Source organism: Echiichthys vipera (assembly GCF_963691815.1).
Source record: "Echiichthys vipera genome assembly, chromosome: 13".
NCBI classification, from domain to species: Eukaryota; Metazoa; Chordata; class Actinopteri; order Perciformes; family Trachinidae; genus Echiichthys; species Echiichthys vipera.
Genome location: NC_139838.1, coordinates 14586165 through 14611997, shown reverse-complemented (window position 1 = coordinate 14611997; position 25833 = coordinate 14586165). Strand labels below are relative to the sequence as shown.

The window sequence follows — 25833 nt, the reverse complement described above, 5'->3', positions numbered from 1 at the left end:
TGACTTGTTGAGATGATGCGCCAGACTTTGTAGCCTGTGGCATGGTGAAACCTACAAGTTAGTAAAGCGCAAGAGTACAGAAACGCACCGTCACACTCTGTTTCTCTCTCTGGCTGTGAGCCGGCAGAACCTCATTGTAATAGCCGTGGTAATTGGTCCAGTGGCTTTCAGGCAGAAAATCTGCAGCTATGTTTCTCAGCAAGCTTGTCAATAAAGACCTGCAATCCTGAGCCGAAAATGAGCTAACCCTCACCTGTTCGTATACCTCAATGCCCTGGAGGCTTCTGTAAATTATTTTCAGCAATACTCTTTTTATCTGTTCATATTTGTTTTTTTTCTTTCTAGCTAAATCCAAAAATAGAGAGAACATTACATAAATACAGTAGTGTATAGTATAAACAGATTTAGTACACCAATAAGTATATACATATTACATAATTAGGAGAATGCCCCATAAAGTCCAAAGCAATACAAAAGAAAAATGTACAAAAATATAATGTATCTGTGTTTTTCCACTTTCTCTCAAGTATCACTATGCCATCAATCAGTCAGACCTTTTCAGAATAATGACCAGGAAATCAAGATTATACCTGTTGACATTAATGAATAATGGCTTTCTTTTATTCTGCAGTTAATAATTTTAATAAATACTGATTTCTTCAGGTGAGAAATCAAGTTGAAGAAGTGGTTGTCCACACATGATTTTCAGATAATGCAGAGGTGGAGAAACACTGAAATCTGCAGCACGACTCCTTCTGTTGATGCTAGAGTTGGCACGCACTTGAGTAGTGTCATTTGACACGCTGCAGAAGTAGCGTGTTTTCAGCTTATCACCTTCAGTTTAGAGGTAGAGAGAGGTAGGGAGAGGTAGAGAGAGGTAGAGAGAGGTAGAGAGAGGTAGAGAGAGTTAGAGAAAAATGACAAGCAAGCATTTGCACATGTATGTATATGTAAAGCCGATTTGGGGAGGACCCAACCACTAGACATTATCGGGGGCCCTGCCATTTCTGTGGGCCGACCTGCTCCTGCCATGCACATGTACCTTTTTTAAAATAAGTTTGCTACAGAAAAAGAAATTGTTGTTGTGTATCGGCAAGACATCACTGTTGCCATAACAGGGAGCTGGTGGTGTGATCGATTTTATGCTTTGATTTGGTTCACGGGGAGTTCTGAGGCTTGAATTCCAGTAAAATCAATGTAATTTAATCGCAAATGAGATACTGGAGAAAGTTGGAAATATGCTAAAAGAGCATGGCTTTATTGTGTGTGTGTGTGTGTGTGTGTGTGTGTGTGTGTGTGTGTGTGTGTGTGTGTGTGTGTGTGTGTGTGTGTGTGTGTGTGTGTGTGTGTGTGTGTGTGTGTGTGTGTGTGTGTGTGTGTGTGTGTGTGTGTGTGTGTGTGTGTGTGTGTGTGTGTGTGTGTGTGTGTGTGTGTGTGTGTGTGTGTGTGTGTGTGTGTGTGTGTGTGTGTCGAAAGTGAGCAAGATACACTTCTGTACCATGTGCAATGCGTGTACTTGTTTCTCTGTTTGCCACTCCTGCTGAAGAGGTGTGTATGAACTGGTGTGCTGACATAAAAATCCCCTTGCTTCCTTTTTTTCCCCTCTCCTGAGTCGTCTGCTAGAGTGTAGATCAGAATTTTTGTGGTATTTGAGAAGAGAACGGCCCCATTTCTCTGCCACAGCATCCAAGCATAATTGGCATCTTCGACACATGCCTGGCAGAGGCTCATCTCAGGGCTAATTGCCTATTCGTGCAGCGAGGCTTTGGCACATATGAAAAAAATGTCAGGGTCCAGATTCACAGTTTGTTTGTGTGTTGTTGCCATATTTCCCATGTAAACACACAAATGGTAGAAAGTGTGTATTAATGTGGACACATACTGTATGTTTGTATTATACTTCTTAGTGATTAATGACTCTGTGTTATCTAAACCCTTATCTATTGTACTAACTATTGTAGTGTTATTACTAATACTTGTAGAACATGAACCAAGTCCTAATGATTTTAAAGTGCCTGACGCCTTTGTAGGTGCAACTTATGAGCAGTATCATAACATTCTGCATTCCCATGCACCGTCAAAGTGACTTTCTTCACACAAATGTAGCTGTGGAAATGTCAGAGGAGGCAGTGTTGATAACTTTGAACATATTCAATTTTTAATGAAACTTGAAAGCTAGGGATGACTATCCCTCCTGCAGCAATAATGAATTCTCTCCCACCGCTCAGTTTCAAAAAAAAAAAAAAAAAAAAAATAGTAATGCTTATGCAACCTTTGCCTTAGCCCTGCGTGGCTGCAACGTTTCTGCCTATGTTTAAGTCAGGCTGAAATCATGTCCTGCTGTGCAGGGGAAGCTTCAGGTAGTGTGTGTGTGATTGAAAATGGAGCTGATGTCATTGCATGAAATAGTGATATATACAGCTTCATAGTAAAAACGCCTTATGTTGCTCTGTGTTATCAGTGCAAACTGTCACAGATGAGTTTACCCCCTTGGCCGTTAGCTTTCTTGATCAGGAAGACTGACCTTTTCTATAATTCAGCTGCTTGAGACTTTTCAATGCAACCAACCCTAATTAGTGCTAGCTAATTTAGCTGTAATTACCTCATACATCTCATCTCAGTATACACTTGCAAGAAGTAGCAAACATGTTCTTATTCAGGCACATTTATTATATCTATAGTATACAGCCGTTCTGCTAATGAGAAAACTGTCCAAACATGTTCAGGCTCTGTTATCAATTGTGTTTTGTTAGTTGTTTCATTCTAATAGATGATGTGTTTGAGCTGCAGAGGCATCTGTGTTCTCTTTAATGGTCCTTACTGTGTGTTTGAGTTGATGATGTTCGTAGCCAGTCACTAGTTTTGGACAATATGTACTGCACTTTGCTTGCTTTGCAACACAGTCACTGCAGAATTAGCCTCCATTTGTGTATGTGAGGGCGAGCTGAGAACTAATGACTGTGGCCTTGTTGCTCAGGTGGGAGGTTTCCATTATGCGCTTAGACTATTTTACAACTTTTAAAAAGTTTACTGCTAAGTGTTATAGTCTGTTGGTTGCCAAAAGGTGGCGTTATGGCCCTGTGAATGGTTTAGGGTGTGTCTTGTGCTTCTTCAACACAATACCGCTTTGTCTTGCTTGTCTAATTTCTTCCACTTTTCCTGAATAGTACCCTCTCATTCGGGCATTTGAATGTTAAAAGACTACTTGTGTGAAATGAGCAGTTTCAGTTGAGCAGCCTTCGCCTTCTGTTCAGGTCTCTAGTCAGCCACCATGTTGAAATATCATCCCTGCCCCAAACCTGGTCTGCTGCATACTAGCAGATATGAACACCTCTTCATTGCTGGGAATAAACTCATGCCTGTTGTGAAACATCTGCCGAGTGTGTGGATGTGTTGGTCTGTGTTTAGTTACACAATAATAGAGATGGAGGGTAGCTAGCACACTGTGAGTGGGAGAAATATGCCTGGTTACATCTACTGGATGAGTGTTTATCCTTTTGTCGTTATAATAAGCGGCACATTCATTTCCAGCTCATGTATTCGTAGTAAGATTTGAAGCATTTGAGCTTCATTTACTCTTGACATTGAAATTAATTGTTTTTCATGTAATTGTTACAGCCCACCAGTTCTAGAAATGTTCTTTCTGTAAAGGCTCATTTACAGTATGCTCAGGCTGGAAGAGAGGGGGGAATGAAATGTGTGTGCGGTGAGGACCCCACATTCTGCCACAAATTATTGGAATCACAGACTCAATTTTAAACTCTTAAGCCTCAAGTTGCATTGTTTTACGTTGTGTCATTGATGCTACTAAAATTCCTTTTTATTTATTTTTATTAATTTATTTTATGTAAATCACTTTGAATTACCATGTTGTTGAAATGTGCTATACAAATAAACTTGCCTTGCTTTGCCTCATTGTTGGATACAGATACGGATGGAGCCTTCTGTCCTTACTCTGAGTTCATTCTGTCCATATTTGTGTATGTTTTCTGAAAGCTTACACATACTGGCAAAATGGAGCAGTACCACAGCAAATCGTAGGGTCAGTGTAGCCTATAGTTCAAGCGAGACACTACCATAGGAAACAACAAAGACATTTTTTTTAAATTGCAGAATGTAAGAGTTGCGTAATTAAAAGATAAGGGTGTTACAATACCAGAATTTTAAACTTCAGTATAATAATAAAGTATTACAATGTTATTATGTCTTCCTTGTTGTTTCTTCTGTGCTACCTTGGGTTGAAAATCCCATTGTACATCTGCTTTTTTTTTTTATAGCTCGGTACTTATGAAACTATATGAATGTGGATGTCCTAACATTTTGAAACACGTGGTGTTGAAAAGTATCAATACTTTTGACAACCTTAGTTATTGAAATGTTTTCTTTATCTATGATGTATGAAATGGCCTGACAGACCATTGCTGTCGGCAATACTGCCTCCTCTTTTGTCTCTTTCTTAAGAGGTAAATTATTATGACCCTCTCCACCGTTGCCATGTCTGTTTTTGGACGTAGAGATGTAGTATTTACCAGGCAGGGCATTACACTCTTGAGTTGCAATATTATACTACAGACACCTGACAATCCTCTCACTTTATAGAAAGGTATTGAATAAGAGTCATTGGCAGGTAATCACCATAGCTCTCCCACCAATCTTTAAGATGTTGTTTTAATGGTCCTTCAGTTTGGGTGGTGCTACTATTCAATTTCCATTGAGCCCCGGTGATCTTCACCTTTTTCCTTCTCCGCTAAAAGCAGCGGTTGACAACACATAATAGCGGGGGTCATAATGATCTCATGACCTTGCTGAATACTGTGCTTGATGCCATAAGCACCATGTGTTCTTAGATAATTACAACTTCACCTCAGATGTGAAAGAAGTGTCAAATTGGTAAAAGGTACAAAGGAGAGGAGAGAACATTAGAAAGCACAATAGGAACAGAGGCATCTCTAAAAGGAAAGTAATGCTATTGAGAAAGACATTGAATGAAATGAGACTGAGACAGGGAGATGGTCTTTTAAGAGGCTTTGGCTATATTGCACTTTAGATACAGACATCAGCGATTGTTATTCTAGCTCCATCCTTGATAGCAAGATTGCACTGCCCAAACCGTTTTTCTGGGTTGACACTTGGGAAGCACATCAAAATGTCTTTTCACTTTCTTTTTTTTATGTTCTGTTTCTCACCCCCCCCTTTTTCTCTTTGTCTCGCTCTGTAGGTTTCTAAAAAGGTCGCTGACCTCATTCTGGAGAAACAGCCTGCTTATGTCAAGGTAAGCTTCCAGTGTCAAATCACGACCACATTAAACAGTCATTTCTGTCTTTTCTTGGCCATTCAGATTAAGAAAAAAAAAGGGATTTTGACATCAAGGTGTAAGTAGATGTGTTCCTGTATCAGCAACAACATATGGTAGACTTTCTGTAACCATGGCATTTGGATCTCTCTCTCTCTCTCTATCCATGGAAAATTATGTAAGGAAAGGGGGCAATGATCTATTTTTATACTCAACGTAGTCAGGTTGTGAGTTAAAACTAAGTCCATAAAATCCCTTCTTTGATCACCGAGTGAAGTTTCAATGAACTGAAATGGACCAGTGACATCCTCACATGTGTGTGAGGATGTCTTTATATAAAGTAAGAATGTGATCTAATTCGGTTTATAAATGATCATTTGAGCAACAGCAACACTGACCTTCAAAAAACATGAACTAGTAGTATTTCGAACCAACTGCCACATAGAAAAGAAGAGCCATGATGAGCTTTGATGTCAACGCTTGTTAGTAAATGGAACAGTAGACAGACATGAGTGCAGCAGCAGAAGCCACACTACATTGTATGTGATTTATAGCTGCATCAAGTGGGCTTCCAAATAAAAGTATTTTTGCAGGAGAACAAATATGAATGCCTAAATGGGTTTATATGTGTGTGTTGGATTAATTAAAAGAGTTGGTCTTTTGATGTATTTGATTTAGCACTCAAACTTGACTAGCCCCATCAGATATATCAATTTTGAAGTTTGGGTCGTCAAATCTCTGTTTAGTCAGTGATGCTATGATCCCAGCAAGACACATCTAACATCTGACAGTGTTAACAAGTTTTGTGTGTAGTGAAATTGCAGTGGAATTACCATCGTTGTTAAGCCTCCTGAAGGTCAGTCTATGAATAGCAAATTGATCATTATTTTCTGTGACCTTCCCTGTGACTCTGCAGAGTCAAAATGACAGCAGGCCTTATTAGTAGACATTGCCAGGGATTTCAGGGCCATTTCCATTGACCCATTCCAGCCATTGTTCACTTAGTTTACAAATGCCCTGTGGAGTTCAGAGGGCACATCAGTTTCTACATCCATGTCACAATGAAAATAAATAAGGAGTTTCCCTTCATCATTTCCTAGCATTTAGTGATGCCAAAAGTAACATTGGCTGGCTTGCTGCTTCTCTCTTGATTTGCATACTTGTTTAGTATAATACTGTATAGTATAATATGCTTTACTCTGCTTTACTCTGCATCTTTGAGGCCCTCACTGTTCTGTTATCAGTTTCTCCACCATTTTTTGTTGTCTCCTCTGTGTGCTATTTTTCATTCACAGAAACACATACTGCTGTAGAAACAAAGCCACAGGGCAGAATGCCACTTCTCCTCAATTCTTACGCGCCGTGTATAACACAAATTGGTGAATACATAAATTGTGCAACACATACACTCACGCCTCAGCGCCTGAAAATCTTTGATGTGAGTCATTGCTATGTAGTGACTAACCTTTCTTCTGTTGGGGCCTGTGTCTGATCACTGTTGCTGCTCTCAAGCTACACATGCACTTCAAAGGGTCAAAAGTGTGATCGGACTCACTCAAGTAGAAGGTTACATGGAGGCCGGAGACATTATCACTGACTCAGTTACAGTCGGTCTTTTTTGTCATTCATATACTTCTACTTTTGAAATTGGTATTCTTAAATTGCTGGATCAATAAAACAGGGAGTGTGACAAATTTAATATAACTGCGCTCTCTTATGTGTCCAGCTACAAAAGAGACAGGTTATAATTGACCAACTGCATGACCCTGAGACCTGTCAGGAAAGAAGATTGACTTCTGGGAGTCCAAGTTGTAATGAATTTGCACCAGGTAGCCCTGACAAGGTCACTCAACACCATTGGAAAGAGACTTGGACTGGTATTAAATTATTTTCCACTTGAAGCACTTATCCATCACAGTTACTGCTAGTACCTTTATTTGTCTTCCCCAGTTGCCTCCTTTTTTCTTTTTTTCAAGCCTTTATTAGATAGGACAGACAGGAAATGGGGTGAGAGAGAGAGAGAGAGAGAGAGAGAGAGAGAGAGAGAGAGAGAGAGAGAGAGAGAGAGAGAGAGAGAGAGAGAGAGAGAGAGAGAGAGAGAGAGAGAGAGAGAGAGAGAGAGAGAGAGAGAGAGAGAGAGAGAGAGAGAGAGAGAGAGAGAGAGAGAGAGAGTGAGAGAGAGAGAGAGAGAGAGAGAGAGAGAGAGGAGAGAGAGAGAGAGAGAGAGAGAGAGAGAGAGAGAGAGGAGAGAGAGAGAGAGAGAGAGAGGAGATGGAGAGAGAGAGAGAGAGAGAGAGAGAGAGAGGAGAGAGAGAGAGAGAGAGAGAGAGAGAGAGAGAGAGAGAGAGAGAGAGGAGAGAGAGAGAGAGAGAGGAGAGAGAGAGAGAGAGAGATAGATAGATAGATAGATAGATAGATAGATAGATAGATAGATAGATAGATAGATAGATAGATAGATAGATAGATAGATAGAAGATAGATAGATAGATAGATAGATAGATAGATAGATAGATAGATAGATAGATAGATAGATAGATAGATAGATAGATCAAAGGGTTGCTGGTCGGACCAACGCCCGCTGCCTCGAGGACCTTCAGTCTGTGTCTCGTCCAAAAATTTGCACTTGAACACATGTCAAAGACTACATCGAACGGTAAACTTGCATGTACGTTCTTAGCCTGCATGAGAAGAACTACGTCTCGATACCAGCAGGCGATGTATTTGTCATGAAAGGAAGCCTGCAGGATGTATTCATGACTCTGGTTAGCACATTATCAACACAACCCGATGTTGAAGAACAAATTTTATTTATTGTGGGGGAGCAAACAATAACTATGCTATTCTGAACTGTGCTCAATGGCTAAAAAAACATAATCTTACCTGGAAGTTTGTTTTCGATCTCACAGCCTCTTGTCTTTAGCCGTTTGTTTACTTTCCTCACTTTCACGTTTCTCTTTTTGTGCACTCATTCGCTTAAGCTGAACTGCCAATCGGAGTGATTTGTATCAATGACGGGCTCTGCCACCGATTCAACAATCTGAATTGTCTGGAAAAAATGCCTGCAACAGGCCGACTTATGCCAAGGGTGTGGGTCACATCACAAAAACTAGGGCAATGGAGGCTCACTGACAGCCCGATATTGGCTGACGGCCTGATGTGTCAAGGCCCTTTAAGGCTGTTTTTAATCGGGAGAGTAGAAATTGACAGGAGACGGGTTTGTTAATATGTGTGGAGGTGTTCGAGAATGGTCTCTATGTACAAAAAATTTAAACTCCAGCTGTGACTCCCAAATAGCAGCATCATTAATGTATAGGCAGTTTGGGTAACAAGGAGCCAGTGCATAGTGGATGTACCCGAGGGTCACAGGGAGAGGACCTCTTATGAATACATACATAAAGAAGTGTGGAAGGAAATCTCCCTTGTGACTAAACATCTCCTCCTTTTTGACCTTCACTTCCCACACCGGTGCCTGTGTCTGTGTACGTTGTAGGAGTTGGGTTGTATAGTTTCATTGTGGTTGAGTAGACGCACATTTCCTGTATGTGTACAGTACGTATAGATCTAGCTGCATTTGTGTGTTAGATAGTGGAATTCAGGCTTTCTTTACTTGTTTTAATCTCATCCCAGTCATGCACACCAACTGTTTAACCTCTTTACCGCTTTCTGTATTTCCCGTTACACAATCTGAGCTGATTTAGCTCTTTTGTTTGTCAGGTTAGGTGTAGCTCACAAAGAGGATAGATGGCTGGAGTAACAACAAATTGGAGCCTCAGGCGAAATACTGAGCACTGTGTGTGTGTGTGTGTGTGTGTGTGTGTGTGTGTGTGTGTGTGTGTGTGTGTGTGTGTGTGTGTGTGTGTGTGTGTGGTGTGTGTGTGTGTGTGTGTGTGTGTGTGTGTGTGTGTGTGTGTGTGTGTGTGTGTGTGTGTGTGTGTGTGTGTGTGTGTGTGCGCGCGCGCTCAAGCTGTTCTAGTCTTGTCCTGCGTGTATATGTGCACATAGCTGAATGCATGAATGCTTCTACATTACATCACGGTCTGAGTGTTTGCACAACTGCTGTGCACAGTACTACCTGTGTGATGATACTGTCATAACAAGGGGTAGAGTGAGAGCCAGACTGTGTTTGTGTTCGTCTGGTGAAGCGAAGTAATAGCTCCTTTTGGACACAGTGAAAGAAATGGCTCTGTGATTGCCCAGATTTGGTCCTGAGTGCACTTTTTTTGCAACTACACTGATAATAGTTGAACGCTTAACTGAATTAAACCAACCAGTACTATGCATTGACATGCAAACCATTGATTCATTTTACTCAGACTTTCCATCACTTTCCTGATATGAGTGAAGACAAGATTCTGGGATTTTGGGATGTCTATATAGCTTGATCCCCTTCGCTGTGAACTTTTGAATGAATTTCATAGATCATCATAGAGTGTTACAGTTGCAGTGTGGGTGCTAAAGACATGGCTGCACTGCCCACATCAATGTGTGTGTGTAAAAGTGTAATAAGCTGTGTCGTAATTTTTTAATTATTTAAAAAAAAAAAAACTGAAAACTACAAGAATTAGAAGGCACAGACCTCCGCCAAGGCATACTCTGTCTTCCAATGTTAGTGCAATGTGAATTTTCCCTATCTCGCAAAAGTGAATGATAATCTCTGCTCCATGATTTGGAAATTCAATTGGTTCTTCCTTGGCCTGTGCTTCGCTCTTCCAGGTTTTCTGAAAATTGGGCCAGTAGTATTTCAGTAATCCTACTGACAATCACATAAACAAAACGTGTGTTAATTTGTAAACTTTAGAGGTGCTACTAGGTGGATTTTACTGAATGTTACCTTTAGACATAGCTAGGCTAACTGTTTCCTTGTTTCCAATCTATGCTAAACTATGCTAAGCTAACAAGCTGCTGGCTGTATCTTCTCGTACAGATATAAGAGGGTTATCGATCTTCTCATTTAACTCGTGGCAAGAAAGCAAATTAGTGTATTTCCAAAAATGTTGTAAATACTTTATTAATTCTTTTTAATAAATGAATTAAAGCTAACTACTAAAGCTAAAATATTCATATTATAGCTTTCTTAGACATTTTCATTCAACCAATTAGTAATGTTAACAGTTAACTTGTCCAACAGTCCGAATTTTTTAGGCCCTTAGCAGAAAAATAGTCGCATGGTGCATGTCTCTTCGGAGAAAACCCTGGTTATTGAATCAACCCTTTGAAATGTTTCCGAGGACTTGTCAAGATCTTAATCAACACTCGAGATCATGAGGTCAGATTGGTTTGAATGGGAGAATTGATTCGGTACCCAAAGCTCAAGTGTCACTTCATGCTGTTGTTGTTGTATTTTTATTACCGTTGAAAATCAATGTCCTCAGACTATATTCTGTTGGTGAAAGGTTGTTTTATGTCTGACAGTATTATGAGGACATTTTTGTGATCACTGGACCTTTTTTTTGTGGTGGGGTGATGCAGCGTTAAAAAAATATCAAAAAAACAAGCATCTCCCACCTCAGGCATGACATCTGGCAGATCAAGAGGATATAAACCAATAGATGAAAAGTTGAAAATATAATAGCCCTTGGTCCTACTTTTGGCTCAGAGAGTGCTTGTTCTCTACAGAGGTTGCTGAAGTGGGATAACAACTGAACTCTCAGGGCAGAGCGCTCATTGAGCCTTTTCTAAATGTCAAACCTCTCCCATTTCCTGCATGTTTTTGAAAGTTGTTCTCTTTACGTTTTGGCACTGATGATGCATGCCTCACCATAACAACATCATCTACTGTATAGTCTATCTTCATAAAAATGCTCACAGCAGGATGCATTTCACTAAAGAGTGCTCTCCTATATGTGTTTGTGTGTGAGCATTGCTGTTCCTGTCTGTGCAGTACTTAGTGAGGGAAGTGATTTGCTGGATAAATGGCATTATTACAGGCATATTTTACTGATGGCTCAGTAAATGAAGTTAGTCGAGCAATATCTTTGTGGCGAACAGATTTTTACAAGCCCTCAACTATAATAAGGCTATGGGGCTGTTTCGTGGCACTAGATAGACATTTCAATAGTTTAAGTGCCAAAAAGTATATAAATCCTTTGGATTTGAATCAGTAACTTTGAAATATTCCAGTGTTTATAGATAACTCTATTCTGCTTTGTCTTATTTACTGTAATATTAACTACTCATTTCTGCACTGTTCACAGGAACTGGAGCGAGTGACGGCCTTACAGTCCAACCTGCAGCTGGCAGCAGTCATTTGCACTAATGCAAGGAGGTAATAGTGTGCTATTACATACTGTCTATTCGCTAAATGAAATAGCTGCTGGCATAGCCCATTCAAACCACATCTGCATGTTAAGTGCTTTCCTCATAACCATGATAACATTCCCTCCCTTTATATATTCTCTGTTGTTGTGGATAAATTATCCCGGCTCAGACTATAAAGTTCCTCAAAACACAGTTTTCCTTTTTTCCATATAACGTAAAAATCATACACCTGAGGGATGAAAAGCACTTCTAATGAAAACCCTGGAGTCCAAGAAGTTCTGATGTGAAGAGATATTTAGTCAGAAATCGTCATGATTGCATGAAATAAATCAATCAGCCTTTCCTCGATCAAAGAGACTTAGTCAGAGACTAAGGTTTTAACTGTTGTGCACCTCATATTTATATGCGCTCGACTCCTCCATTTACCAACCATATTGCTTTGTTCAAGTGTCACGTGGTATCGTCTTGCCGTTTGTTTTATCAGCATTTTCTCATCCTTATCCGGACTCCTGGAGGGGTATGCACATATTATGCACGAGACCCTCCTCAAGCTCAGTATCCTTATAGGCACTCTTCGTCACTTTTAGACACTAAGAAACGTCCTGTGGGTGATGGCAGGGCTGATAGCAGCGTACGCCTGCTGTTCTCCTCTCACTCTTTCATAACCTTTCTACTTGAGGTTTTGAGGCGTGTTATTATGTTGTTAGGGGTGATAAGATAAGACATTTTGTTTTAGTGTTTGTAAAAGTTTGGGTGGTAATACTAAATATGCTTTTTTAAATAGGCTTCTTTTGCTACCATCTCTGCATTAACTGCAATAATTGCCGCAGCACCAAGAGCATATTTTCGTTAGTGTGTTTATTTTGTATAGATTACATAGTATAGATATATCAGTTACAGAACGTGCCGTACTTAATACTGAGTTCTGCTGGTGTATATTGTCTCCTAGTGTAGATCATCACAGTGTATTGAACTTTTAAATGCCGTCCAAGCATAATAGTATTAATCTGTATTGATGCTATTTTCTCCCTGTACTGTGATATCTTGTATAAAGGCAACTGAGCGTGTCGAAGGAGGGATTCACAGAAGCCAGCTTGGGCCTATTGGCCAATCAGAGGAGACGACAACTACTGACAGGCCTACTTAAGTCACTGAGGACCATCAAGACGCTGGTAAAATTTACACACATAGTTGACACACAGCATATTTTGTTCGAAACTGCATCTTACTATAGTATAAAAAGGAAAGTGGGCTTTGCCACAATGTTGTTCACTAGCAGCTGAAGTGTCCATAATCTATCTATCTATCTATCTATCTATCTATCTATCTATCTATCTATCTATCTATCTATCTATCTATCTATCTATCTATCTATCTATCTATCTATCTATCTATCTATCTATCTATCTATCTATCTATCTATCTATCTATCTATCTATCTATCTATCTATCTATCTATCTATCTATCTATCTATCTATCTATCTATCTATGCGTTGCATTTTTTAATTCAATGAAAGCTGGATGAAACTCTAGCTATCTAGAGCTATCTCTCTAAAAGCTATCCTTTGGATTAAATATGTAAAACATGACTACTTATGGTAATAAACACACCTTTCTATATATATGTGTATATATGTACTTACATTTCATATATATTTTTCTACCGTTATGGTTAACTTATATATATATATTTATATTTATGACCTGCAACATAATCTATTTAGACTGTTAGTCCTTAGGGAGGAGGGATTTTAAATCACCTTGGGAATATGACCTCCCTACTGCCAGACTCTCCCCTGAGCTCTGTTTGTTTGAAATACCGTTATAAGCACACTGCGTGACATGTCACGCTGGTGAAACAAATTGATGTAGTTGAAAAGAAACCCTTGCAACTGGTCTGCAACTTATTATTTATTTCACCAATGTGGTCGCAACTCTTAATATTGTGGCCTGTGACTGATCTTTCTGCTTCATTAATGTCTTCCTCTTGCCATTCTTCCCCTCACAGCAAAGAACAGATGTAAGACTCAGCGAGATGCTTGAGGTACTGTAATCCCATCTACGCACCCACACACATGCAGAAATGTGTTTCTAATTGACTTGAAAGGTCAAACACCAGTAGAGATTCAGTATTGAAAGCCAAACCCACACAAATGCGAGACGCTCCCACAAATGCGCATCTACTTTGAAGGTCAGCTTTAGCACATACAATGGATTTGACTACTGTACCACTGAGTGTAATCCTTGGTTATTGAGCACTGTATCTGCTGTAAAAAAAAGCATTTGCATAAAGATCAAACAAAACTGATGCACAAAAGAGGTCATGATCCAGGCTCTTGATATATATGGTTATACAATAATTTCACTATTCTGTTTTTCATACATTAAATTACCTCACTTCTCTTTTCCTTTAGGAGGAAGACTATCCAGGTGCAATCCAGCTCTGTCTGGAATGTCAAAAGGCTGCCAGCACCTTCAAACACTACAGCTGCATCAGGTACAGTATGAAATGATTGATAGAGTGATATTTAGTTGTATCGAAATGAGAGCACGCATGAACTTCATTTTCTATAGGTGGATGGAAAGTTTATTGATCCTAATAGATTAAAGCTGCTTTTACTTCTAAAGTAGTTGTTGGATTGAAAGGATTCCAGTTACAAGATAAATAGAGACAGGCAGGCAGTGGGCTTGTCATACCATACATAGGGTGAGACACATAAACAGAGACCGGGCAGACATGCAGCCGGTCAGAAGCATATGAGACACACAAGAACACCTGAGGAACAACTGTGAACCATTAGGGGTACACAATGATATTTTCAACGACTATTATAGTAAACCCTCTTCTCTCTCGCCTCTTATTTAGGATGAGCGTGGGATTTAAAAGTATAGAGGGTGTACTCGCATTGAATACCAGAGGGGCAATCTTCCCTGATTTTCTTTGTTCACCAGGGAAGATTGCCCATCAATTGGTGGGTGCCACAGTGCTCCTTTTTTAATGTATTGATTAAAGTCCCTCAACACTCCAACATGTGTTTTTCATGTTTATGACTAAAATGTCTGACATTGACTAAACTGATTCGTATCTAAGCAAAGTTTGTCAGTAGAGAGTTTTCTGTACATTTTTCTGAAATCTGAGTTTCAAAACGTACTGTAGCTGGTGCGTCACTAATTCATAAATCAGTCTAATATGTGAAACACAGCCACTGACAGTTAGAAGCTAACAAACAAAAGAAACTAATAATAGATGGTAACTACACTTACCATTCTGATACATCTGCTAGTTGCCTCAGCTGAGTCTGGCACTGACTGACCTGTTTCAGAACCATAACTTAGTTGCAAATCACTAACGTTGGCTCAATGGTCTTGCAGCCCGGACTCCGTGTCTGTCCATTCACACATGGGGCTCTGCTCCTCGCTGCCTCCTGTCTGAAGCCGGCTAAAACATGTAGGTCTAAGGCTGATTCTTTCCGATGTGTTGATTCACTTTGATGGTGACGATTGCGTGCTTGTCAGCCTCTGGTAGAAGCTAGAATGTAGTCACCGAAGAGTCTAGGACAAGCAGCAGTGGGCGAGTTGAGGCCCGATGCAGAATTTCCCAATGAGGGAGAAAGAGCAACACCAAGTCCAGTGTCAGACTTTGTTACGTCGGCATGGGATGGTGTTCCCATTGTCAATTTCACTGTTTTCACATGCACTGCACAGGTTGGTCTATTTATGGAGCGAGCACTGGCGTCACAAAACTCTGAGCTCCCTGTCAACAGAGCTCTATGTAAACACACAGTTCCTCCTGCAGATACAAACCCTTTAAATAACACTGAGCATCTGCTGCACCTCTACATTTAACCATTCCACCTGGCTGTGACAGTTGAGTTGGAATGACGAAATGACTGCTGGAAAATGGTGATCAACATTGTAATATTATGCACAGTGGATAGTTGTCATGTGGAACATTCTCCCCACTGTTCTTTTTCACTTGCAGCTGCTGTTTATCTATGTGGCTGTCACTTTTGTTTGGGTCATTAATTTACCATTCATGGCGTTCCATGTCCATGGTAATGCTCTCTGATTGTGCTGGCATTGGTTGTGCACAGAACACAGTCGGTCACCATTTTCCACCAATGATACTCATTGCAACCAGCATGTTAGCGAGGAAATAGGATCGTGATCATCATCATAAAAAGAAGCAATTGCATTCTTTATAACCGTCCGTAACTGTGCATTCACACGCAGCCTGGATGTGTAATCAAACATCTGTCTGTGTCAGCTGGGTAGAAATTTGATTGCCCGGTTCACCTTTGCTTTCCTTTACAATTTGCTAATACAGCTGTCTAATTTAGCAGTTTTTAACATTGGTGCATTCATCACATATCTGTCAAGCATTGCATCTTTGCCCTTAATTGCAAAAAGAACCCTGACTACGGCATTGCCCCTCTCTAAGCAGCTACTTGCTGGTCTGCTGCACTTTTATTTAACCTTGTAGCAATGCTTTTCCAAGCACAGCTGAATGCCCTACGCAAAGGCGTGGTCTCATGCCTGCCCTTTCTTTGTCCCTGTCCCCAGACCTGCAAAAGTCAATATTGTTTCCCCAAGAAGGCACTTAAGCCTCATTCTCTGCTCAGTCCATTTTCATTAGGCAGTCCATATGGGTAGCTGTTGGGGAGCTTAATCCACACGTCAGCACAGTGTTCATGAACTGAACTCTGAAAAGAGTAAAAGAGTAAATGGAAAAAGAAGTTCATTTTTGTACCCTACACCAGAAATGAATTAGGATGTATGCATACATGCAGGGCTCAAAGTTCTCAGGCAGCATGCCTGACTTCAGACAGAGCAGTTTTAAATTCATATAATACTTAAATATATAATCGGTAAGATTTTAATTTAGTTAATTGTCTTAATATATGAAAGAGTCAGTTAAAACAATAGTGATTGATCATATGACCCACTAATGAAAGCACTTGCCACTTTTCCGGGTATTTTAATCTTTGTGTCTGTGGCGACATTCCCTCTCTAAATGCATGTTAGTTAGGCTGTAAGCAGCTGTTGGCCTGCCCAGGTGGAGCTTATGCTGCGTTCACTTGTGCTCGGAAATTGTGAACTTCTAACTTCTGAGTTAGGCTGATGGATTCAAGAGGCTAACATATAGGGGATGGACTGGAAGTAGAGAGGTGAATGTTTGTCAACATGCATAGCGACCGAAAACACGTCAAGATGTTGGGCTCTAAAAGAACAGGCTCGCCTACAATTAAATCTCACCGCCAAAGAGGCAGCTAGAGACAACGTATCTCAAATCTTACTGATTACAGCTTTAATTCAATACATTGAACGCCTTTCATCCTAGACAACTTTTCAAGCTCACAAATCATCAGCCTTTTCTCTTCACGTGGTTAAGATCAGCAAGGCGGAAAACATAAAACCCTTTCACACAATTGAACTCCTAAAAAACAAGAGTTGTAAATCAAAATTATACAGTTATCTCTATTCTCTGCCACAAAAACACATCACTGGAATTTAATTTTAATTCACTTAATATTCCTTTTTAGTTGTACTTTTTATACCACGTGTCATACAAATTGTTGGTTATTCTGGGTGAAGCTCCTCCAGATCGCCACTTCAGCTCATTGCCATCTTAGTAATGAGGAGCTGGTTTGTTCAGGTGTTCTAATCTATTTGAAGGACAGGTGGTTCAGCTGCACGTTCAAGAGGAGCAAAGTGTAGGAAGAAGGGCAGAGTGCTGCTACGTTAATATCTATGTCAGACACAAACAATTTGGTGAAGGCTGCCCAACATGACACTGCGAGCACCGCAGCAGTTCACCGATTTATTCAGAGCCACGGCCTTCCACCTCCTCTATGTGGTTGAGGCATATTTTCTTTTGGAAGCTGCATGATTGCGTGCGAGTGTAGAGTTTTAAGAAGATCTCCGTGTGTATCAGCTGAAGTAGTGTGTCACTTGGATTTGTGTTTATATGCAGCACTTGAGAGATCTTGATGAAAGTCTCCCAGCACTTGCCACAACAACATGATCTTGATATTCAAAGTGTTTTACCTTGATCTCAATGACAAGGTATTTCAGATTTTCCCACTCTGACAAGTTTGGTTTTCAGACATATATATTCAGTATTCTAATTTATAGCCACCATCACATTTTTAGTTACATTTGTATGCTTGGGAGAAAGAAGATGCTACACATTTTTAGTTTTAGTTTTTTTTTGTGTGTCTCAGACTGCTGCCTACATGTGAATGGATGGAATTGGATGTTCATGTAAGCCACTGGACTGAATACTCACTAACAGAAAGACTAACAGCAGATTATTATATTTTTGGGCTAGCATATATTTAAAGAGATATTTTACCCATTTTAATCCAGGTCAGTGTTATGGCAATGTTGGAATCGAATGGTGTTTGGCCTGCCTCTTTAGCCTCTTTAGCGAAAGTCCCAGAGTAACGGAGCATAAGAGATGTGTCAAAATCCATAAAGTAACCCTTTTATAACCAGTGTCACACTCTGAATAAACCTTAAGGGTCGCTGCATATCTACAGTATGAAATCAGTGTAAATATCATTCATGAAGCAGACTCTTACTTTCCCATATCTCTGATGTGAAACTTTTCACATAAGAGATATGGGAATATAATAGATATGAAATTGCACCTCATGAGCAGGTCCACACAGAATCTGTTGCTGCAGAAGTACAAAAAAATTATACGAGTTAAATAATTTGTAAACAAATATCTACCTGAAGTATAAAAAAAACATCAACAGTCTGCTAAGTTCCACACTCATAAACGCATACGATGATTTAAACGTTCATAAAACATTAGAGATGTGACCTATGCATACTCTTGACTAGATATAAATTAGAGGTTAACTGATGGGGCTTATAATACATTATGGCAATATGCTATAGTTATTCATGCTGTATCATAACATATAGATATTGATGCATCAATAAAAATGCATGCTTAATCATAATGTTTCATTATTGATGGGAAGTGCAGTGTAATGCATTTTCATGCATTTAAAATAATCTATCCTGCATCATAGCATACTGAGTTTTTCCTAGTGCTCTTTCTACAACTTCTTTCTTGAAACTTCTTTTTCTTAACCTCCCTCTTTAACGTCCCCCTAACCTCCTCTGCTTTCTCACTTGCATAATTATGGTTGATGTAGTCCCTTTGGCTGTGTTACAAAATCTGAGCATCCTGCAGAACCACAGAAGCACAGACTCCACACAATTTAGCAAGTCAGCAGTGACTGAGGAGCCGGTTGCCTCAAGACCCTGTGGACACCTATTGCCAGCAATAATTGAAAACCGGGTTTAAAAAAATTGCCCTGATTTTAACCTAACTCTATTCAATCCTTCTGTTCCCTGCAAAGAACAGATTGTTAATTCGGTTTATCTCCTCAACCCATCTGTTATTTATGAATTATGCCTGGTCGTGTCTGTCAGCTAGATATGGAGCTAGATCCAGCTAGCTAAGCTTTGCAAAATGAGTGCAAGCAGGGAGAAACAGCGAGCCTGGCTCAACATTAACAATCTGTCTACCAGCATATCTAAAGCTCACTATTAAATGTTTTATATTGTTTTCTTAGTCCGTATGGATCTCCATGTAAATGTAAAGACAATTTGTGGTTTTACAGGGAGTTATGTTCTGAAGCTATTTCTTGGCTAGGCCAGTGAGCCAGTCATTAACTGACTTTTATCCAGATTCAATTTTCTCTCGATTTATCTATGGACATACACACCTGTCCTCAACATATTGGAGGTATGCATGGGCCTTCACTGTCAAATTTGGTTTACACAAACAAGATACAATGTGTATGAGCTTAGAGGTGGAATGTGTAGTTTCAAACTTTGGACAGACCCAGGCTAGCTGTTTCAAGTCTTTTTGTTGAACTAAGCTAATCACCTGCTGGCTCTATTTTTGCATTGACTGTGCAGACATGAAGGTGGTACTGTATCAATTTTCTCATCTAACTCTTAGCAATACAGTCGATAAGCAATTTACTCAACTTTTTCTTGCATTCTAGCTCCTTTGACTAGCCGGTAATATTAGGCCCTGTCGCTCCCTAGTTCTTAATATTTGTTGGATGTCTGCCAGGTTGTGATGGAGACTGCGTCTTGTTCTGGGAAACTGCAACAGTTATCTTACTCTCAGGTGTGTTGGCCCATGAACACTGGTCTTGTGGGATGATGTTTCTCTCATATGCTCTTCCATTATTGTTCAGTTTGTGGTTTAACCTCTGTTTCTCTCCCACACAGCAGTGTGGGCGTACAAAAGAAAGTTCTGCGATGCAAAGGGCATTTATCCTGTTGGCCTCTGCTCCTCTGTTGTATCTCCTTAGTGTGGCTGCCAAAGCTGAAAGCCTGTGTTTATTAATCTCCGGGGCCTTGCATATGGACATTCAAATGCATTTCTTTAGTAGCCATGGACCTGACATTGATCCCCTCAGTCCTCTGTAGTTGAGCCAGCTTATTTACTCTGTGTTTTTTCTTTATATTGGCTTCCAATTGTGGTTTTCACTGAGGATACTGACTATTTATTGTCTTACTGAGCTTGTAGCTGGTGTTCTTGTTGCTGTGGTGCATACAAACTTATTGGATTCGGTTACAGTGTAATAGCGAAGGTGTTAGCAGTCCCTTTGCAATGTCAAACTGTTTGAAATTCTCAAACATCTTTGGTAGTTTAGTTCAGACACAGTAAGTAGCTTCTTCTAATGTATCACTCTGATGTCAGCATTTTAATGTTAAGCTCATTTGTCCACTTTATTTGAGTCACCATCAGTCTCTTTACTTTGTGTGAACGTTTGTTAACTGTCATTTTCCAGTTGATATGGATTCCATTCTGTCACTCATCTATAATATTTCTCTTGCATAGGCAGATAAAAAAAAGGCTTACAGTGCAGGCATGCTCATTTTGTTACCTGTACGACACATGGCACTGCACCTGCAGCCTCCTCTCAGTTTCTCTGCTCCCTCCTCCTCACTTTCCTCCCTCGATACCCAACTGGAGCTAAGATGCTTAATTAGCAATTTGTTAAGGACACTCTCTCCCTTGGGCGCTGCAGTCTCACAAGGCACAACATAAGTGCGGGCTGACCTGAAAATAACCCCAAGCAAAGCAGGGACAAATGCAGGGACATGACGGAACAGAGGATGATTATGAATGGGCGCATTGCAGGGGGAGTCACAAGGGAATTGAATTGGTGTCTTGGGATGGGCAAAATAGTCGTGATCCTTTGTGCTACTTTGCAGTTTTTTGAGTTGAAAGCATTTCCCAGGATGAGGCAAAATCTGAGCACGCTCCAAGGTATCCGTGATCGTCTTGTACACAATCACACACACGCACACACACTTAATTACACCCTCTCAAATTATTAGTTGGAAATACATCCAGCTGTCAAACAGTATCCAAATGGGCTGACCCAAATGTAAAGAGATCAGGCAGGAGACAAACTAAAGAATAAACTGTTTATTTTCCCAAAAAACACAAATTCCAAACTAAAAGCACTGGTAAGAATACAGGCTGAAAACGAGGATCACGTGAAGCTTCCAACACATGAAAAAACGATGACGCATTGACAAGGAACAAAAAGAGAATCAGAAAAGACACAAATGGAGGGTGAAGGAATCTGAAATACAGGACACTGATGGGGGACACTTTGATTGAGGACAGTCAACACAAGGCACACTGACGAGGGAAGACATGCTACAGGAACATGGATACACAGAGGTATAAACGGGAAAAAGAAAGTTCTACTTAGATACAAACCAAATAGAACTGAGACAGTAAAAAGCACAAGGAATTGATAAACTACTGAAACACAGGTGTGGAGGAAAACAGACTTGACATGAGAGAACAGTCATTTTCAAAATAAAACAGGAAACAAACTAAAGCAAAATCTAAGAACATGACAGTTTTGCCCTGTTTGTATGAAGAAGGAGAATTGTGAGACACATGTCTGCAGCTTGTTGATAACGTGACTTTGTAAATTTGGCAATATGAATTAATTAATGATTGATACTTAATTGATGACAATTTTGTCACTGAATGTCTTTTTTTTATCATGTATGTGTTAAAAATACAAAATATTTGGTGGTTACAGGTGCAATGATTTGCTTGTGTGTTTTTTGTAATACAATAGGTAAAACAACAAACTAAGAATTGTAATGATTTAGCTCTGACTACAATAAAAAAAGATATGTTTCTGATATTTTATTTCCAAAACTATTGATATGTTAAGCCGACATTAACTAATTAATAGTTAGTCGATTCCATATTCTTCTTCAGAACTGAGGAACCTACACTCAACAATCTTTTTATTTTTTTCCTCCACAGCGAATTGAATTCCAAACTACAAGACACTCTGGAGCAAATAGAGGTATGTGCTTTCCTCCTTTATCTCTAATTCCGTTATTTGATAGCAATATCAGTTTAGCAGTGAATAAGAGTGCACTCTAACCTCATTAATTTTGCAGAAGGCCTCATCTGAATGAAGCAATTTATACTTCATTTTGACATTATGATAGTTTGCCTTTCTCATTCTGGGTCTGCCAAATATTGACACATTCAGAAAGTCATTATTGTTAGTGTGCACAGTAAATTATATGTATCTATTTCATCTCTAGCTGTGTCGTGATATTTGCGTGTGATAAATGGTATGCAAAGCAATTTACCGTGCACCGCTGCTGCTGCGCTTGAGTAGAATAATTACTTACAGGTTTTTGTCTGTACACGAAAAAAACAGCTGTGCATGTACACACACTTCCATAGTCACGTAGCAAGGTGCTCGTTTGTTTATCTGTCAGCACGAGTTTGTGAATAGACAAAGCAAAATCCTCTAAACTCATAAAAGTAAACACTTGGATGCACAGACACACACACATCAAGAGTATCCGACAGAGGCTAAGAGCAAAAAACGCTTATATAAATATACATATACTCCACACACACACACACACACACACCCACACACACACACACACACACACACACACACACACACACACACACACACACACACACACACCCACACACACACACCCCACTTTAAGTAGCATGCTCGCCATCACCAACCTTCCAGGCCCTTTTATAGAAAAGCAACCAGCCAGTCAACCGAGAAAAGCAATTTTTCTATGAATAAAAACACTATCTGCTCTCAGCATGATTAGGCTCAGTAGAAATGCAGAGGATGTGTTATCAGTGAGGTTTTGTTGCTGTTGTACAGGTACTATTGTTTGATGTACTTTTCAGTGGGCATCACATCGGGTTGATAGTGTTTTTACTAGGGCTTATGTCTGCTGGTCGGTACGGTATGTACAGTTGTTCGACCCAAAAATTTGGGTCAACTAAGATTTTCTTTGGTTGACTCCAGTCACCCTTTAGTTTTCACTAAAAGTTAGTCACGATAACCAAAAATACTACAGTATCACTTTATTTACTACTTTGAGCTTGTTTTCCTTCTGCATATACTGCATTTAAAGCATTGAGAAATGATCGAAAAACTATATATAACAATATAAGGAACTAAGCAAAGGTTTGTAAATGACCCCTCATAAAACACCATTGTTATACCAAAACGTATCATTTGAACAATTCACAGTGTCACCATGTTGTTTGGTTTGTCTTTCCTAAAGGTACTTTGGACTACAAATTCAGTTCAAATAATTACTGACTACCAGAAGTTACCTTCTCTCAAGTAGTTGCAGAACGTATGTCAGCAGTAATCATTGCATCATGTTAAGGTACAGCTTTAGACATTAGCCGTGAGAAAAATGCGCTGTTATGCAAGGCGTTTGATCAGTTACAGCCTGTGTCAGCGCTATCTCTGAGGTCGGCTTATTGTGTCAGGGTCGTTACTTCCTGCTAACCTTGATTCATTTTCTTACCTCTCTTTTTTTTTTATCTCTTCGTCAAAGACTTACACACACTCACATATGTACACTCACATCCACATCAAATTGCTTTTGGTCTTTTTTGGTAGCTATACATCTGCACATATAATTCTAAATCCCTGGTCTTAGCGTTGTTAATCCCTTTCTTTTCCTTTCCTTTGTCATCTTTCTATTTCTGGCTCCAGGAGCAGCTTGATGTCGCCTTGTCGAAGACTTGTAAGCACTTTGATGTTTCGCACTACACCAAGGTCCAGCTGGCTTACACGCTCCTGGGCAAGACACAGGTCAGTGGTTTGTCTAATGTACAGGGTCACAGGGAATGGTTAAACATGACTGGATGTGATGGTCTGATTGTTGTCCTCACTTACTGCATATATCCTTTTGTTTGACTCTGTTTTATTGGGGATTTGTTAGGGGGGATTGAATGTCAGCTGTTTTGAAAAGATTGTGTTCATCTTGGCTGTTCCACTTTCATTATTTCAGGGTTGTGTTCTTTCAGCCTGCAGCGTTGCTTTCTTTCTTTTGACCTTTTGCCACCATTTAGATTTGACCAGCATAAAAAACCCAGGCTGTTTAAAACATCATTGGAAACATGAGAATGTAATTTGTTTTAGTCAAGATTCTCTTTGTCATTATTATTCCTTCTTGCCTCAGTGGAGTGTTTTCACTCCAGTGAGTGAATTCAGGGTCTTCTCATTGGTAGGAGAGAATATTTTAGGTCCACAGGACATGCATGTCATCCTTTGTGATAACGTTATGCTCTGCTTGCTGTCAGTCAACCAACTGACACCCACAGAAATCACCCACAAAAATGAACTTCTCCAAAATAATCTTTGGATAATTTAAAATAAGCGCTCGTAACATCAAAACAGCTGAGATGATATGGTCACGACATTTTTGTACTACCCCGAAAAAACCCTAAACACACTAACATCTGGCTTTTTTCTTTGGTAGGAATAGTTATAATTGTCACTTATTCCCGGGATAAATGACAGGTGTGACCAGTATGGGATGTTTGAGACTGATACTGATTTTGCAAGGGAAACCTTAACTGATGACTTATATAGTAAAATTTTGAGCTGTGATGATAATAAACCATTTTCTATGTTGATTGTGCACCAAATTTGCACTGATATGACTGAAGCAAAGGTAATCCTAAAGCTGCTTTCATGAACAAATAGCTTAATTAAAGGGTATTTAACGCATACATACATTATACATACAATTTAATACATTGTCAACCAATTCTATAAATGAACACCAAGAAAATGAAGATTAAATAAAAATAAAATAAATAGCTCAATAAAGATCATATTCAGTTTGAGTCATTTGCAGGCAATTTAAAAGAGAATACATGAATATGCAGATATTCATAATATAAATAGCTATGTAGTCAGTCACTGGTATTTATCGGCTCCAGCTCCAATCTGCAGTGATGGAAAAATGACACCTGAATGGACACAGTTTTCGCTGCTATCAGTCTGTGACTCTTCTCATCTCAGCCATAAATTCCATCTGTCTCTGTCCATGCAGCGCTCAAACAGTTGAAAGAAGACTTCGTAAGTAAGTCACTGATCTCCATAATGCTTTCTATTCTTTACTAACCGTGTTTGTCGAGCGTGCTCTTGATATTGAGCATGACAAAAGAGAGAAAAGAAAAAAACAAACAAAACAGATTATTCTTCTGGCAATGAGAAAGGAGTCTATTGCCTACTTGTATAGTGTTTTCCCGCGTATAAAAACCTGCATATATGCGCTAATTCTGGTGTAAAATGATTATATGTTGTGACATCGTTTGCAATTAGTTTGAGGCTGTAAAGATCTAAGAACAACAACAAAATACTGTACCGCCTCTGGAGAAATATAACAGACCGTAACCTAAAATGACACAGATATTATCTTTTATTACTGGGACTTTCTGCCTTATTCTCCTCCTTATTCTTCATATCCCATTCGAGCCCTCACTTTTTTTGGTCAAAAAGCACTGATCTCTAATGCTAGAGCCTCTCTCTTTTATAACCTGTGTACTCCATCATCATCTCACTTGACGCTGATGTCATTCTTCTGCTTCAACTTACATTTCTTCTTCCCTTCATATGCTTCCTGCTATGGTATAGAACGAGAACTCCCTACTCCTGTGCACAGGTGCTCTTGGGTATGGGCAATCCATCAAGGCTTGAGTTGTTAATTGTTGGAATTGAATTTACATTATCTTAGTCATCCTAGAAATAGCTATTACTTTCCTGCTCCAAGAGGTAGCAGCTGAAATGAGTAGCTATGTCGGGCTATGCATGGTCATTTTGGATGATGTTTATGAGAGTGCCATGTCTAAAAAATAACACCTTTTCAGTTTATAATGTATATCCACAAACGCTGTTCTGAA

The 25833-nt window shown here is 39.6% G+C and overlaps 1 protein-coding gene across 2 annotated transcripts in view; it reads left to right on the top strand.

The window, feature by feature from the left end:
- vps50 (VPS50 subunit of EARP/GARPII complex) overlaps positions 1 to 25833 on the top strand; it is a 108800-nt gene that overhangs the window by 11385 nt on the left and 71582 nt on the right. For both annotated transcript variants that reach the window (XM_083925077.1, XM_083925076.1), the window contains exons 5-11: positions 5219 to 5272; positions 11488 to 11558; positions 12606 to 12723; positions 13561 to 13596; positions 13967 to 14049; positions 21895 to 21937; positions 23636 to 23734. In XM_083925077.1, coding sequence (XP_083781203.1) covers positions 5219 to 5272; positions 11488 to 11558; positions 12606 to 12723; positions 13561 to 13596; positions 13967 to 14049; positions 21895 to 21937; positions 23636 to 23734 — 504 coding nt within the window. The remainder of the gene's footprint in view (positions 1 to 5218; positions 5273 to 11487; positions 11559 to 12605; positions 12724 to 13560; positions 13597 to 13966; positions 14050 to 21894; positions 21938 to 23635; positions 23735 to 25833) is intronic.